Source organism: Panthera uncia (assembly GCF_023721935.1).
Source record: "Panthera uncia isolate 11264 chromosome D3 unlocalized genomic scaffold, Puncia_PCG_1.0 HiC_scaffold_9, whole genome shotgun sequence".
In the NCBI taxonomy this organism is placed as follows: Eukaryota; Metazoa; Chordata; class Mammalia; order Carnivora; family Felidae; genus Panthera; species Panthera uncia.
The window spans coordinates 2,511,512-2,525,295 of NW_026057587.1; the positions used below are offsets into that span (position 1 = coordinate 2,511,512).

Consider the following 13,784-nt stretch of genomic DNA (forward strand, 5'->3'; position numbering starts at 1 on the left):
GGAAGAGGGAAAGAGAGGGAGAGAAAGGAGGGAAAGAGAGGGAGAGAAAGGGAGGGAGAGAGAGAGGAGGGTTACGGTAAACAAAGGTATACAGAGTTTGGGTTTATCTTGAAAGGTGATCTATCATTATAGGTTTTCTTGATGTTGTTCTTACACCCTAAAAATCTATTACCCTTTGATTCATGCAGTTTGCTATGCACGGTCTTACAGAAGGAAAATAATTCTGCTTGGTAGAAACATTATTGAATGAATTCATCTCATGGTATTAGCATTAGCATTATTCATTGTGTTGTTATTAAAACACATTGATTTTCATCTGGGGGGGTATTGATTGAAGCCCGTGCGTGGGAAGTCGGATGAATCATAGATTCCCCGTCGGACAGCACACGGCGTACTTCTCTGTAAAATATTGAACTTGTGTAGCTTTATAATGAGTTTTGTTTTTAATCAAATACTTTTAAAGTAGTTATATTTTTCTTATAAAGTCTATTTTTGAACTTTTCCAATGTTTGGAACCTTTTTCCTCTCTGGTATAATATTGAAATTACTTCAGCATCGGCTATTTGGGTCGTATTATAATGTGGTAAGTATCTGGGACTTGTAAATACTAAATTAAGTAAGGGGTTTGAGGCCTGTGGAAATTGTTTTGTGAAGGATTGTGCAGGCTCACCTTAGAGAAACCTAATGTTGCCAAGCAAATGAGCAAAAGAGCTTATGTGAGATACACTGCCTCAGAGATAGTTTCGCCACTAGGAAATACGTAGCACGTGATGGGTAAAGCCCATGGGATGGTGGGTCAGAGGGTTCAGCATCAATAATTTCAGAGGGTCTTTGAGCTACAGTGTTACTAAAGATGTTTTCCACGAGCAAAATCACGAGTCAACGTATGTTTTGAAATGGCGATATTCGTCCGAAAATGGGAAAGCGGTAGTTTTCTCGTTTTCGTAAGAAATGCATTATTTTAGGGTCACCTGGTGGCTCAGTCGGTTGAGCGTCCGACTCTTGATTTTGGCTCAGGTCATGATCCCAGGGTCACGGGATCAAGCCCCACGCCAGGCTGCAATGCTGAGCATAGAGCCTGTTTGGGACTCTCTCTCTCTCTCTCTCTCTCTCTCTCTCTCTCGGATTCTCTCCCTCTCTCTCTCCCTCTCTCTCCTCTCTCTCTCTGCCCCCTCTGTCTGCCCCCCTCAAAATAAATAAATGAATAAAATAAATAAATATGTATTTATTAATGTTATTTTAAATTTATTTTCTTAGGATCGTGGGGTCAGAAGCTCTCTTAGTGGTTATCTGCTGGGTGGGTGGGTGTGAACCCAGGGCAGGGGTCTGTGTGGTGAGTGAGGGGCCCTGAGAAGGAAAAGGTCACCTGCCGCTCCAGAAGAAGCAGAAACGATGGAGCTCAGTCGGTGGTCCTGCTGGCTCCGGAGACGTTTACATGTGCCCTCTTTCTTTCTTTCTTTCTTTCTGTTTTCATGTTTGTTTATTTTAGACAGAGAGAGAGACAGAGCATGAGCAGGGGAGGGGCAGAGAGAGAAGGAGACACAGAATCCGCAGCAGGCTCCAGGCTCCCACCTGTCAGCACAGAGCCCGACGCGGGGCTCAAACCCATGAGCTGTGAGACCATGACCTGAGCCAAAGTCGGATGTTTAACTGGTTGAGCCACCCGGGCGCCCCAGCACGTGTGCTCTGTCTGATGCAAACCTTCCCAAGGCTGTCGTTGCCCCCTTGAGGCCTTGACCCCCTTGACGCCTAGGTCCTGAGCGAATGGGGCGCCCCGGCAGAAGGGGTAACGGGGCGGGGTGGGGGGGACAGCCCCTGGGCGAGGGTGCCCGACCCCCCTCTTCTGCGCTCGGCCCCACGCACCTGCTCTTCCTGTTGGGATGGACGGCAGGACTCACCTCCGTTGGCTGGTTGGTTTGTTCAGTCCGCGGATGTTTTTGCCGGTGTGCGGGTGCCAGGCACGAGTGCAGGGCTGGGGGTGTCCAGCGCAGAGAGATACTCTCAGGGGGGGGGGGGGGGGGGGGGGCGGTCCTGCTTGCCAAATGAGGGGATTCACTTTGCGCAAAGCACCGGGAGGATGCTTTCAACATGCCCCACCAGTCCTGAGCCATTTCTCCCGGCAGGGGGCCCCCCTGAGATGCCCCTGGCTCATCCTGTGTGATGCCCCTGGCATCACCCCGTTTCCGGCTTTTTCCCGGCTTCCCTGACCTTGCATGGCAGGAACAACAACAACAACAACAACAAATTGAAATTCTGAGCTTCATTTGTTTATTCCTTGCACACCCAACTTGTTTCGATGTGCGTGGGGATTAAACCTGATGGCCTCTGACCACACGTGATAGAGATTGATAGCACCTGAAACTCAGCGCCTTGCTGTCTCTGACAAGTGGTCCCAAAGAGCTGTTCCATGGTCATGCTAATTGAATTCTGCCCTAATTGTTTTCCTCATTTTTGTTCACTTTTACTAGATTTGCCGTCGCCTTCACAGAGTCAATGAAGGAAATGGCACAAGCACAGTGGGTATGTGTTTATTTTGTGATGTTATTTGGGCCGTGCTGGTGAGGTTGGGGGGGGAGGTGCTGAAGGCACTTTGATTCGAACTGACGATGTTCCCATGGACAATGCTTACTGTGGCCACAATAGTGTATTATGTTTCCCGTATATCGATGTTTTTTATTTGTGTAGATGCTCTTTTTTTTTTTTTGTTTATTTATTTTTGAGAGAGACAGAGATAGAACGTGAGTGGGTTAGGGGCAGAGAGAGAGGGAGACACAGAATCTGAAGCGGGCTCCAGGCTCCAAGCTGTCAGCACAGAGCCCGACGCGGGCTCAAACTCACAAACTATGAGATCGTGACCTGGGCCGAAGTCGGACACTCAACCCACTGAGCCACCCAGACGCCCCTGTGTAGATACCCTTAAGACGTCACTGATTTTTTTTTTTTTTACATTTCTGTTTTCCTTTTGTGTGCTCAGATTGGGTGATTTACAGGCTGTGCTGCAAATGTTGCAGCCAACTCAGGTGCACGCAGAGCAACAGTCTTTTAGGCGGTGGATGTAATTTCCAAGGTTGGACCATTTATCCAAAGAGCTTTAAAGCGTAGAGGACTTTTCGTAGCTCTGCAAGTTAATTCCCTTATTGACTTCTTTATTCAGACGGCTGGGGGGAGGGGGGGCAGGGGAATGAGCTGGTGGCAGTCTGAGTTCTCAGCGGGGAGTCACAGAAAGGCCTGGCAGAGCAGGCTGGAAATGGAAGCAGCCAACCCTTGCCTCCCCAGCCACAAGCACAAGGCTCTGCTCTCCGGGCAGGGGGACCTGCAGGGAGCCTCGGTCACCAGCTCACCCGCTGTGCCCAGCACTTAAGCCCTTAGCATTTGTCCGCATTATTCCTGTTGGGAGTATTTTACAGGCTAGGCACTTTCTTTATGGGATTTCTGCAAGATTTGGTGCTCGTATGCTGCCGCGTTGGGACAAGGGCAGATGCAGGTCCCTCACCGAAAGCTCTGGATTCTGTGGGCACGTGGGTGCGCTCACCCCCACGGCCGGGGCGCGACATCTCCTTTCTTCACGTCAAATGCTTCCCGGGCAGGAACTGGAGGTGGCCTTTTTCAGCGCAATTTAATACATTGAACATCTCAGAAGGAAGATCGACGAGCTTCCTGGCCCTGAGTTCCATGTTGTACCAGTTTGGCCACCTCCGTCCTCATGGCGTGCTGGTCCTCTGAAGTGATGCTTGTCCCCCTGGGGGATCCCGGGACTCTTTCAGGGTCTCCACAAAGCCTATTTGCGTAAGAACAGGAAGCCGCTGTGTACCCTTCTCACCATTGCTAAGTCAGTGTTGAGAAAACCCGCGGACCGCTTTAGTCCCGGTGAAGGCCACCAGTGGGAGCCAGTAATAGCTGATTATTCACACCACCCACTTGTAGTTTAAAAAAGAAATCCCTTTAAGATTTCCTTGCTGAGCCAATAATATTGTTTAATTTCATCGACTCTCAACCTTTGAATGTAAGTTTTTTTCATGTCCTGTGTAATGACACAGGGAGTATACCTAAGGCTGTCTGCTGCCTTCTGAGTGACGCATGGTGTTTATCTGGAGATAAAGGCGCTTGTGTGGTTGAGTCGCAAATGGAACCAGATACTTGAATGATTGGCAGACAGGCTTGGGCATTTGTCAGACATTTTTCTTCCAAACGAGTGGCTCGAGCCAGTCACGGTAAGCAAGACGGCTGGCATTATCTGTTGCCCACAATAACATTTGCCCTGTCGAGCAAAAAAAAAAATCAAAATTTCGGAAAGCCACCACGTGGTCCACAGCTTCCCTGGTCATGTTAACACAAGACTCTCCTGGTCATGTTAACACATGAGATTTTTGTTTCGATGTTGTGTCACGAAATGCCTCAACATTCGGAAGATCTGCACCGCTCAGGGAATCCGGTCTTTTTCAGATGACGGAGGTGTGGCATGTGACATAGTCGTGCACAGGTGAAGTAGCCATCCAGAGTGCAAGATGGACCCACGGACTTTACTGGAACAGAGCATGATACGATTTCGGGTTCCTTTAGGACATTCCCATTGGTTGAGTTTTGGTGCAAGCATCTGAGAATAATGCTTGCAGTGATCTGAAAGCCCCCCCCCCCCCCTTCCAGCGACCTCTCAGGGAGATGCTGAATTTCTTCACATTTCTTCACATACCTGAGTCCAAACAGCATCCTCAAACAGGTCCAATGGAGCAGCAGATCTGGGACCCCGCCTGTCTTCTGTTAAGCCAGACAGGAAAGGAAGCTTCTACCTGTTGAAGCGTATGTTCCGGGTCTGTGAATCTGTATGTAGCCCTCCCCCCCCACCCGAGCTTCTCCATCTCCAATGTCACCTCTATCCGTTGACCCTAAGTAGAGATGTGTTCACTTTACGATACATGTTAATTTTTGTTACATAACAAGCCACACCAAACATAGCGCCTTAGATCGAACACTCGTTATTTATTCTTTGCGTCGCCTGGGTCAGCTCAGCCAGGCTGGGTAGTTTGGGGTGGCCACCTTGCTAACATGGCTGGGGCCTTCGCTAGGATGGTGAGGACAACTGAGGCCTCTCCCCCCGCTGGTCTGCTGTCCCCCATGAGGCTCCGCAGCAGGAGAGAGCAGGCACCGGTGTGAAAGCTTTCAACCTGATGCTTGCCTAATGTTTGGCCAAAGCAAGTCAAGGAGTGGAGATAGAGTCTGCCTCATAATGGGAGGGGCTTCAAGGGCATGGACACAAGGAAGGATGCACTTAGCGCCGGTCCTCTCCTTCGCCCTGTGTGGTTGTGAGCTCCCTGAGGACGGGGACAAAGTATGGATCGCTAGTGCGTCCCCAGAGGGGTCACACCTCCTCGTGTTCAGTACACGCTTGTTGAATTGGATTTACCAAGGAAGGACCCTTCTTGAGAACTTCTTAATGTAGAAATTTCCACACAAGCAAAAGCAGCAGGAATAGAAGAGTGAACTCCCATTACCTGCCACCTGCTTACACCCTTCAGTGCTTACTTATCCACCGTCATTCTTCCCGCTTGCACACACACTCACACACACATGTATGCGCCTGCACACATACATACACACACGCGCACATGCACAGTCACACACACTCTCACACACGCACACGCTCTCACACACGTGCATGCACACACACGCACACACTTATTTTCTGGAATATTAAAAAAAATCACGCCATTTCACCTGCAAATATATGCCATTTTACCTACAAATGCACTTTGATAATGATTTTTTTTTTAAACCTACGTACCACGTTCTGGACAAATTTTTGTGTGGGAAGACCGTGGGAAGCATGTAAGGAAGGAGTAAAGCGGGACTCAAGAATATTAACGTGATTTAAGATTTTTATCAACAAATTCTGGACGAGCTCGACTGAAGGAGTTTGGATGGGGAAAGGAAGGAGAATGAAATGGGAGCCCCAGGCACGCTGAATCTGAGACAGATATGGAACTCAGTCGTAAATATCCGGAGCGTCGCCGCGGTGTGAGGCTGTCCCGGGGAAGAGGGCGCAGCTGGAGATACAGAGCCGAGAGTCACTGGTGTCACACTGATAACTGACAAGTGGGACAGTTATTCTTACGTGAGTCCAATTTCCTACGTGGTGAGGACCGCACCGAATGCACAGAGCCGCCACGGTCTGGGTGGGTGTGGCAGTAGGGGTGATGATGCCCCAGACGTGCCCGTAGAAGGGACAGCTTATGTCTGGGAGCTCACCTGAGACCACTCACATTCTCAAACGGAGATGGCCACACCAGAGGGACTGTAATCCCAGGTCAGTGGTCTTTGTTTTCAGAAGAGTCTCTTGCAAGTAGCATAAGCAAAAAGCTTGTTTTGTTGTTTTGTTTTGTTTTGTTTTGTTTTGTTTTGTTTTGTTTTTAAACCAAACAGGAAGCAAATGTTCAGTCTGGGGTGATGATATAAGAGACCGTATAATAAAAGCTGATACTAAAGAAAGGAGGCATCTCGTTTTAGAGTTTAAAGTGGTGGGGGTTAGTTATTAAATTCGAACATGAACCTGTGTTTTTAATACAGTGTTTTGTGCTATTTTTGGTGGATGATTTTTCAGTAAAGTTCTGCTCAATACTTCATCTGATCAGTTTCTACAGATAAAAAAAAACGACCTATAAATAATGTAAAGCTTCATTATTCAGCTGCGTTTGTATAATTATTTTAGATGGATTTTTGTACAGATGATTTTTTACTTAGGTCTTCTGAACAGAGATACGGTTTTTGAGTAATTATGTTTGACTCTTCATTATTGAATTGACAGCTTTTGTTTTTAATTTTGTGTCCCTTCGTTTCAGGAGCAGGCTTGACTCGGGTTGTTGTTTACTGCATCCTACCTAATTATTATCAAACCGGAATCAAATTCCGATAATCTCAGATTAGAAAGATGTGTGGCATTTGTGTCTGATTGCACAGAACTCACTGACCGTTATTCTACTCGTGGTTGTGGTTTATTCTTGTGGTTGGTCTTTATCAGGCTCAAATCAGCCCAAACAAAGAGCCATGTAGGGCCAAGGTGCCATTGCCTTCTTCCCCATGGAGTCAAATCATTCCATCCCCTGGTCATTGACCTGAAACAATGTGCATGGAGCATTAGCCACCCAGGGAGCTACCCAAGTTGAAGGTCCAACATTTTTATTGGAGCTTCATTCTGTAGGTTTGGGTGGTTGACAGCTCATGTGCAGGAATCCAGTGTTCAAAGTGGACAGATGCCACTTGACTCCAAGTTCCCACCCTAAATGACCCGGTTGGTCTTTGTGGCATGGCCGGCCCCCACCCTAAGCCCATTGGGTGTGACTGGCCCTGCCCTAAACAAAGACACTCCTATCATGTATCATGTAGATTATCTCCCAGAGGTCACATGCAAAGGCCAAGTTCTTTATTGTACATCATCTAGCTCCAAAATCTTATTATTTCAACATGTCATCAATATAAAAATCACGAATGAGATAGTTCACTTTTTTCCTGGTTTGTTTTTGTACTGTCTTCAAACCTCATTGCGCCTTATGCACTTAGGGCACATCTCCGTTCAGAGCAGCCCTTGTTCAAGAGTGCCCTGGTCTCCTGTGTCTGGTGGCTGGTTGGTCAGCCCAGCCCTGTACATACAAGTGGGGGATGAGCTTTTTCAAGATTGCGAAGACACACTCTCGCACAGCCTTGGGGAGTGGGAGATATCTTAACGGAGATGTATCCAGAACGGTGTATTTTGCCAGCCCCGGGTCCCTTCCTGCCCTCTGGGAAAGCCAGGGTACTACTTTGGAGGCTGTTTATGGTCCCCTATCTATCTCTGGCTGACTACACAGATTAGTTGGATTGGATTTCAATAAAGATGGTTTTATTTTATCTCTTTTAATTGGAAATGCCTTTGTTTGGGCTCATCGTTATTATTTTTTAGTGTTGTTTAAATCACCCTTAACGTGACAACGTGCCTACTTTGTGAAGGGCACACTCCCAGCGGGCTCTTTACCGGGTCTGCACGCTGTGTCGTTAATATTTATCACACGAGTTCAACGCCAGTTGTGTTTTGGGAAAACGCTGCTCTGTTGGTTTGTGAAATTATAACCTTGATGTGGCGTTTTTAGGAATTTGGTTCACTACCCATCTCTAACTTTGATGTGTGACTTATGGAAACGTAAAGCTAATCTATACAGAATGTTGGTTTCTTATTACTGTATGTAATACACATTTCAGCATGCAAATTTGGGTTAAAAGTGAAGGATGCTTTCTCTAAATTCACCAGACTTTCACCAGAAAGTGTGACTATTTCACAGGAAGAAAGAAAGAAAGAAAGAAAGAAAGAAAGAAAGAAAGAAAAGAAAGAAAGAAAAAGGAAGGATGGAAGGAAGGAAGGAAGGAAGGAAGGAAAGAAGGAAGGAAGGAAGGAAGGAAGGAAGGAAAGAAGGAAGGAAGGGAAGGAAGGAAGGAAGGAAGGAAGGAAAGAAGGAAGGAAGGAAGGAAGGAAGGAAGGAAGGAAGGAAAATTAGGTATACATCTTAATGGAAGTTTTTTCTCTCCACGGAAGCAGTGATTGTGGGTTTAATATGTCTCTGTTGGGTCCAAAACCCCACAGGCTTACAGAAAATTAAACTGCACTCTTGACCCACTTTCTCTAAGAAGTTCTTTGCTGAAAGGACTTTCTCCAAATTCTAATATTTATAAGCTGTTTTGTAAACATCTTGAGTTTGAATAAATATTGCTTGAAGTGTTTCTTGAATTCGAAAAACCACAATGATAACCAAAATGGCCCATGTGATTCTCTGCCGAGGTTAGCACTGAGCTAAGCCTTCTGGTGTCTTGACATTTTGGAGTTTTTTGTTTTTTTTAGTTTGGAGACTGTGTGTCACTGCCTGCTGGGGCTTACCGTTCTGTGGCTCGCCTCGGCACTCAGAGAAAAATAACTTTCTCGAAGCAGTTTAGGTATAGGCAATACGTAAAGTGTACTTTTCCTTTCAGTGTGTGCATATACTCATCAAAATTCTTTTGGAAATTGCAATGCAGAAAGCAAGACAGATTTCGTGGGCTGTCACCTGTGCAGCTGGCAGGACAGGTGAGCTCACTAAGCCAATGGAGGTGCTCCCTCGTGCCCACCCGTCTGAATGAGCCGTGTGTGAACTAATTGCTGACCTATGTACTGAATGCATGTTGTCCTGTGAACGCTTTCTCCCCTTCTTCCCGCATGGTCCACTGCTCTGTACCTGATTATCTCTGAAAATCACACCGGCAGCCACAGGAGCCATGCAGACCACAGCTTTTGTTATGGTTCCTACTGTCATGGAAACTCAAAGTCATTCCCCTCGTCAGTTTCATCCTTAGACGCCCTCCCTACTTGTATGTGGCCCTCCCTGCAAATATCCTGTAACAGAAACTCCAGGGACTGATCACACCCTAGGAAGCTAATCGTTTTTAATAACTTCCATTAAGATTGGCTTTCCTCAGAGATTTCTCGATAGAAATGCAAATGTTCTTTGCATCTTTCTTCCCCAAATGAGATCCCTGGGAATTGGAAAGTTTTAATGTAACTCAAAGAATGGAAAACGCATCAGTTCCAGAGCGTAGACCGCCCCGCCCGGCACCTTTTACACGATCATGACCTGGGGCTCAGACATCTGGAATGATCAGAAGTGCTGAGAATTCCTCAAATCACCAAGGAACAGAAAGGCCGGGAAGCTTTTGAATCACATCAACGATTCCCAGTAAATCTATTTACTCCATAGATTTAACTGTTGTTTTTTTGTTTTTTGTTTTTTAAGACGCCTTCCTTCAGGTTTTCCTGTTGGTGTTTCTATTTCCTGTGCTGCCAGCTAGCTTTGGATCCCACGGGACTGGATCCCGATCCAGTCTTCATTCAGAGATATTCCTCACCCCATTCATGAATCCTTTCTTTTCTTGAAAAATCTCTCTTTGTCTGGTTCAGTTGCAAGAGCTCAGTGAAAAGGCTGTGCCCCATCTATCTTCTTTCCTTGCTTAAAAACTGATTTCCAAGGGAAAGCGTAGGGAGAAAGGAAGAGAACCACGTTCCCTGAAAAGAGCCCAAGTCCTATGCGTTTTTGTTTTTATTTTTCTTAACATAAGTATACTTTGAAGCTTTCCACTTATGAGCCATGAGTTTTGTAACTCTCTGAAAAGCACTTTTAACGAAGCCATTGTCAAAAGTCACGTCGTCATTTCAAAGTAAAAATCAGTATTTCGTCCCAGAGACTGTGCGTATATTTCAAAAATAATACTTGCTGTGGTTTCTACTTGCAGAGAGCTTGATTTGAGAAGGTTATGTAAATCAAAAAACAGGGGGTTTGTTGTCACTGCCTGTTATTCCATTATAAAAAGGCATCAGTTACCGTTTGGACCTGCTAGAAAGTCAGGTGTATTTGTAAGTGTCTATCCGACAGGACACTGGCTTTTTATACCTGGTAATGGGCCAAATTAAGTAATGGGTTTCTCATAGACACTTCCCCATCCCCTACATGCACACACGCTCACACACAGTCTTCTTTTTCATTTCCTGCATCAATGAGCTAATCTTGCAAGGGAAGTGATATACAAGGATTTTGACTCTTGTGTTACTTCAAGGCAAGAGAAACAATAATAAATATTGAGAAAAGAAAGCTAATTTGTACTTAGAGCATTTTAATATAGATAATGTTTTTCAAAATCAATATAAGTCAGTTGGCTTTTGCCAGATTTCTTTTATTACAGAGATTAAAAATAACCCAGGTCCAGATTTTATATATATATATATATATATATATATATATATATATATATATAGTAACTGCATTTTCTCGACTTGCTAGGATGAGAGCTTAAAATACCATTCGTAACATGTTTAAACATCTATATAGGACTTGATACTTATTTTCTGATGGTCTAGTAGATTTAGGGGAAATAATGCTCAGATATATGCCAAGACCAGCAGATAGATCCAGAAGTTTCCACACAGAGTCCATTCATTCTGCTTATGGAGTTTGGATACCAATTTAATTAAGTTTTGTTTGTGTCAGATGGAATTTTCTTGAAGGCAGCATTTTGGGCCTATGCATTTCTACAGTAGATGGAGCGTATTTCCAATGAAAACAGTGGCAAGGCAAAAACCCTATTTTGCCTTCCCTCAATTAATCAAATCTATGTAGAATCATATTGAATCTGTTTTTGTCAAACGCTGGTGTTCACGTTAATGTTCAAATGCCAGGCTGGTCTGTGTTTGCCAGCGTGTTAGCCTCGCTTTCCGAGCCAAGGTTTTAGACTTGGGGCTGGTTGAAGGCACCCACAGGCAACTCCATACTCCAGTAAAAGTCTCTCCAGCCTTCCGGTGAAATTATAATTACACAAAAGGAGTATTTTAGGGCTTGGAACTTCTATTTCTAATTTCAAATTGTTGCTAGCAGCCATTTTTTTTCCATTAAAGTTAACTTTTTTTTTTTTTTTTAACTGGTAGGGAGGAGAATTTTTTAAACTTTTTTAATGGTTTGTTATTTTAAGAGCATTTTATTTTATTTTATTTTAAAAATTTTTTAATGTTTATTTTTTGAGGGGGGCAGAGAGAGACAAGAGTGTGAGTCGGGGGCAGGGGGAGAAAGAGAGAGAGGGAGACACAGAATCCGAAGCAGGCTCCAGGCTCCAAGCTGTCAGCGCAGAGCCCGATGCGGGGCTCGAACTCACGAACCGTGAGATCAAGACCTGAGCCGAAGCCGGACACTCAACTCCCTGAGCCGCCCAGGCGCTGCTTAGGGGCTTTTTAAAAGGGGGGTTCTTCCCTGCTTTATGGAGAATTGAGGATGGTCCAGGCTTTTGAGGCCTTGGGTGCTTCTAAGGATTCGATAGAAAACGTAACACTCAGGACCAAAGCAAAGAGCACCAAGTCTCCTGTCTGTGTACCGAGTTGCATTCAGCTCCCTGGAGACGGCGGGATGCTGTGCCTCCCACCGCCTTCCCATCCACCGGGTGGAAAGCAGGGTCACCCCCTTCTCCCTGTGCACTGGCCTCCTTGGTGGGACCGCTTTGGCGTCGGCTAGTTTCCCAAACCTAGAACTGATTGAGGGTGTGGGTGGAAGTATGTCTGCACCCACGCGCACCAGCACGGGCTCCACGTCACCTTGGGGGTGACGGCACCCACCCACCCACATGCAGGCGGGGGGGACACCATTCCTGAGCTGGGCTGGTCCCCTCATGCACCGGTGGGATGCGTAGGTCTCATGACAAACCGGTAAAGACCGTACCTTCCCATCAGGTTCTAAACGGCCATTGGCGCCTACGTGACCCGCAGCCTTCCGCGCTTTGTGTCGAAACTCGATTTTAAAAGTATTTAAGCCACCGATCCAAAATGAGTTTAAGAAATGGATTATTTTTCTCTCTAGTAGTTTTCTGAAGGTCCACCAGAAAACACCGCCAGGAGTAGTGAGTTTATATCTTGGTACAAACGTGCTCCGTCACGTCACGCAAAGTGCCGCCTGGTCCAAGTCAGAGAGGCACTCAGGGAGGGTCCTTACAGGGTCCCGGAGACCAGTCCTTCCCGCGCCTTGAAGAATCTGCCCCCACCCCCCCACCATGCCTGTTTTCCTGTTTCTCGACATACTGGATGTGCTTCTCCCCTCCCCTCACGACCCTCCCTTCCCCCCTTCTCTCCCTTTCCTCCCCTTCTCTTATCTTCTCCACAGGTGGGGGTTGGGGAGTGTATTGTTTCCATTCAAGGATATGTGTCCCCAAACAGCTAGGGCACAAGGTAGACAGACACCACACGGGCTCTGCCGCTGGCTTGTTCTGTGTCTGACCTTCAGTAACTTTTCTACTAACGTCGTAACTGGAAAATTGTGATAACGCACTGCGCCTAATTTAAGGGACCTCTTTCTTTGTGCTTCTGACCTTAAAGATGCTGTGTTTTAATGGGCTAACCCCATTAAAGGCAGAAGGTAGTCTGCTTTTAGAAAGTAACTAGTCTGTGAGCATCTGTGTGGATGATCCTTTGTGGTGTTTTCCAAGGCGATTTTTTTAATGACCTTCCTTTCACTTCTAAAAGACGTTTGTAACGGGCTATCCGATTTACACTGTTTTCTCTCTCCTCTCTTTTCAAAAGCCGCATGCTAGGGGTAAGATCTATGTCCAGAGTCAAGGTAAGAATTTTAACATGTACGTATTTTTAAAACATGAGTCCATTCAGAGACCTGTCCTGAAGTGTTTGTGGATGAATACAGTGTCTTAGACTTACCTAATAGTGATTAGTAGAATGGGTATGCTTGGTATTTCCCTACACGAAGATGAAGGACAGATATGAGAGCATTTATAAAAGGGTCATTTAAAATGCAGTTCAGTTAACACTTTCCACCAGCAGAAGCACGGTGCACTCTCTCGATGGCGTGTTTACAACAGGAGACCCGAGTGTGTCTGTTTTAGTTGAGATGAGGGGAAGTGCACCCCCCGCTTCCTGCCCTCCTCCAATCCCAACCTTTCAGGAAGCTCTCAGCATCTCCTAAACGCAGTGAGGAAACCACTGTCTTATTTTTTTCTAATGTTTATTTATTTATTTTGAGAGAGAGAGAGAGAGAGAGAGCAGGGGAGGGGCAGAGGGAGAGGATCCCAAGCAGACTCGGCACTGTCAGCACAGAGCCCGACACGGGGCTCGAACTCATATACCGTGAGATCGTGACGCGAGCCGAAATCAAGAGTCAGACGCTCAACCCACAGAGCCACCCAGGCGCCCGAAAGCGCTGTATTATTGTTTAAACAACAGAAATCACAGAAAGAAGCGGTTCCAAAGA

At 46.1% G+C, this 13,784-nt stretch overlaps 1 protein-coding gene across 6 annotated transcripts in view; it reads left to right on the plus strand.

Moving 5' to 3' along the window:
• Positions 1-13,784, plus strand: part of GLT1D1 (glycosyltransferase 1 domain containing 1) — a 91,700-nt gene that overhangs the window by 34,607 nt on the left and 43,309 nt on the right. For all 6 annotated transcript variants that reach the window (XM_049620689.1, XM_049620688.1, XM_049620685.1 and 3 more), the window contains 2 exons: positions 2,469-2,520; positions 13,103-13,139. In XM_049620689.1, coding sequence (XP_049476646.1) covers positions 2,469-2,520; positions 13,103-13,139 — 89 coding nt within the window. The remainder of the gene's footprint in view (positions 1-2,468; positions 2,521-13,102; positions 13,140-13,784) is intronic.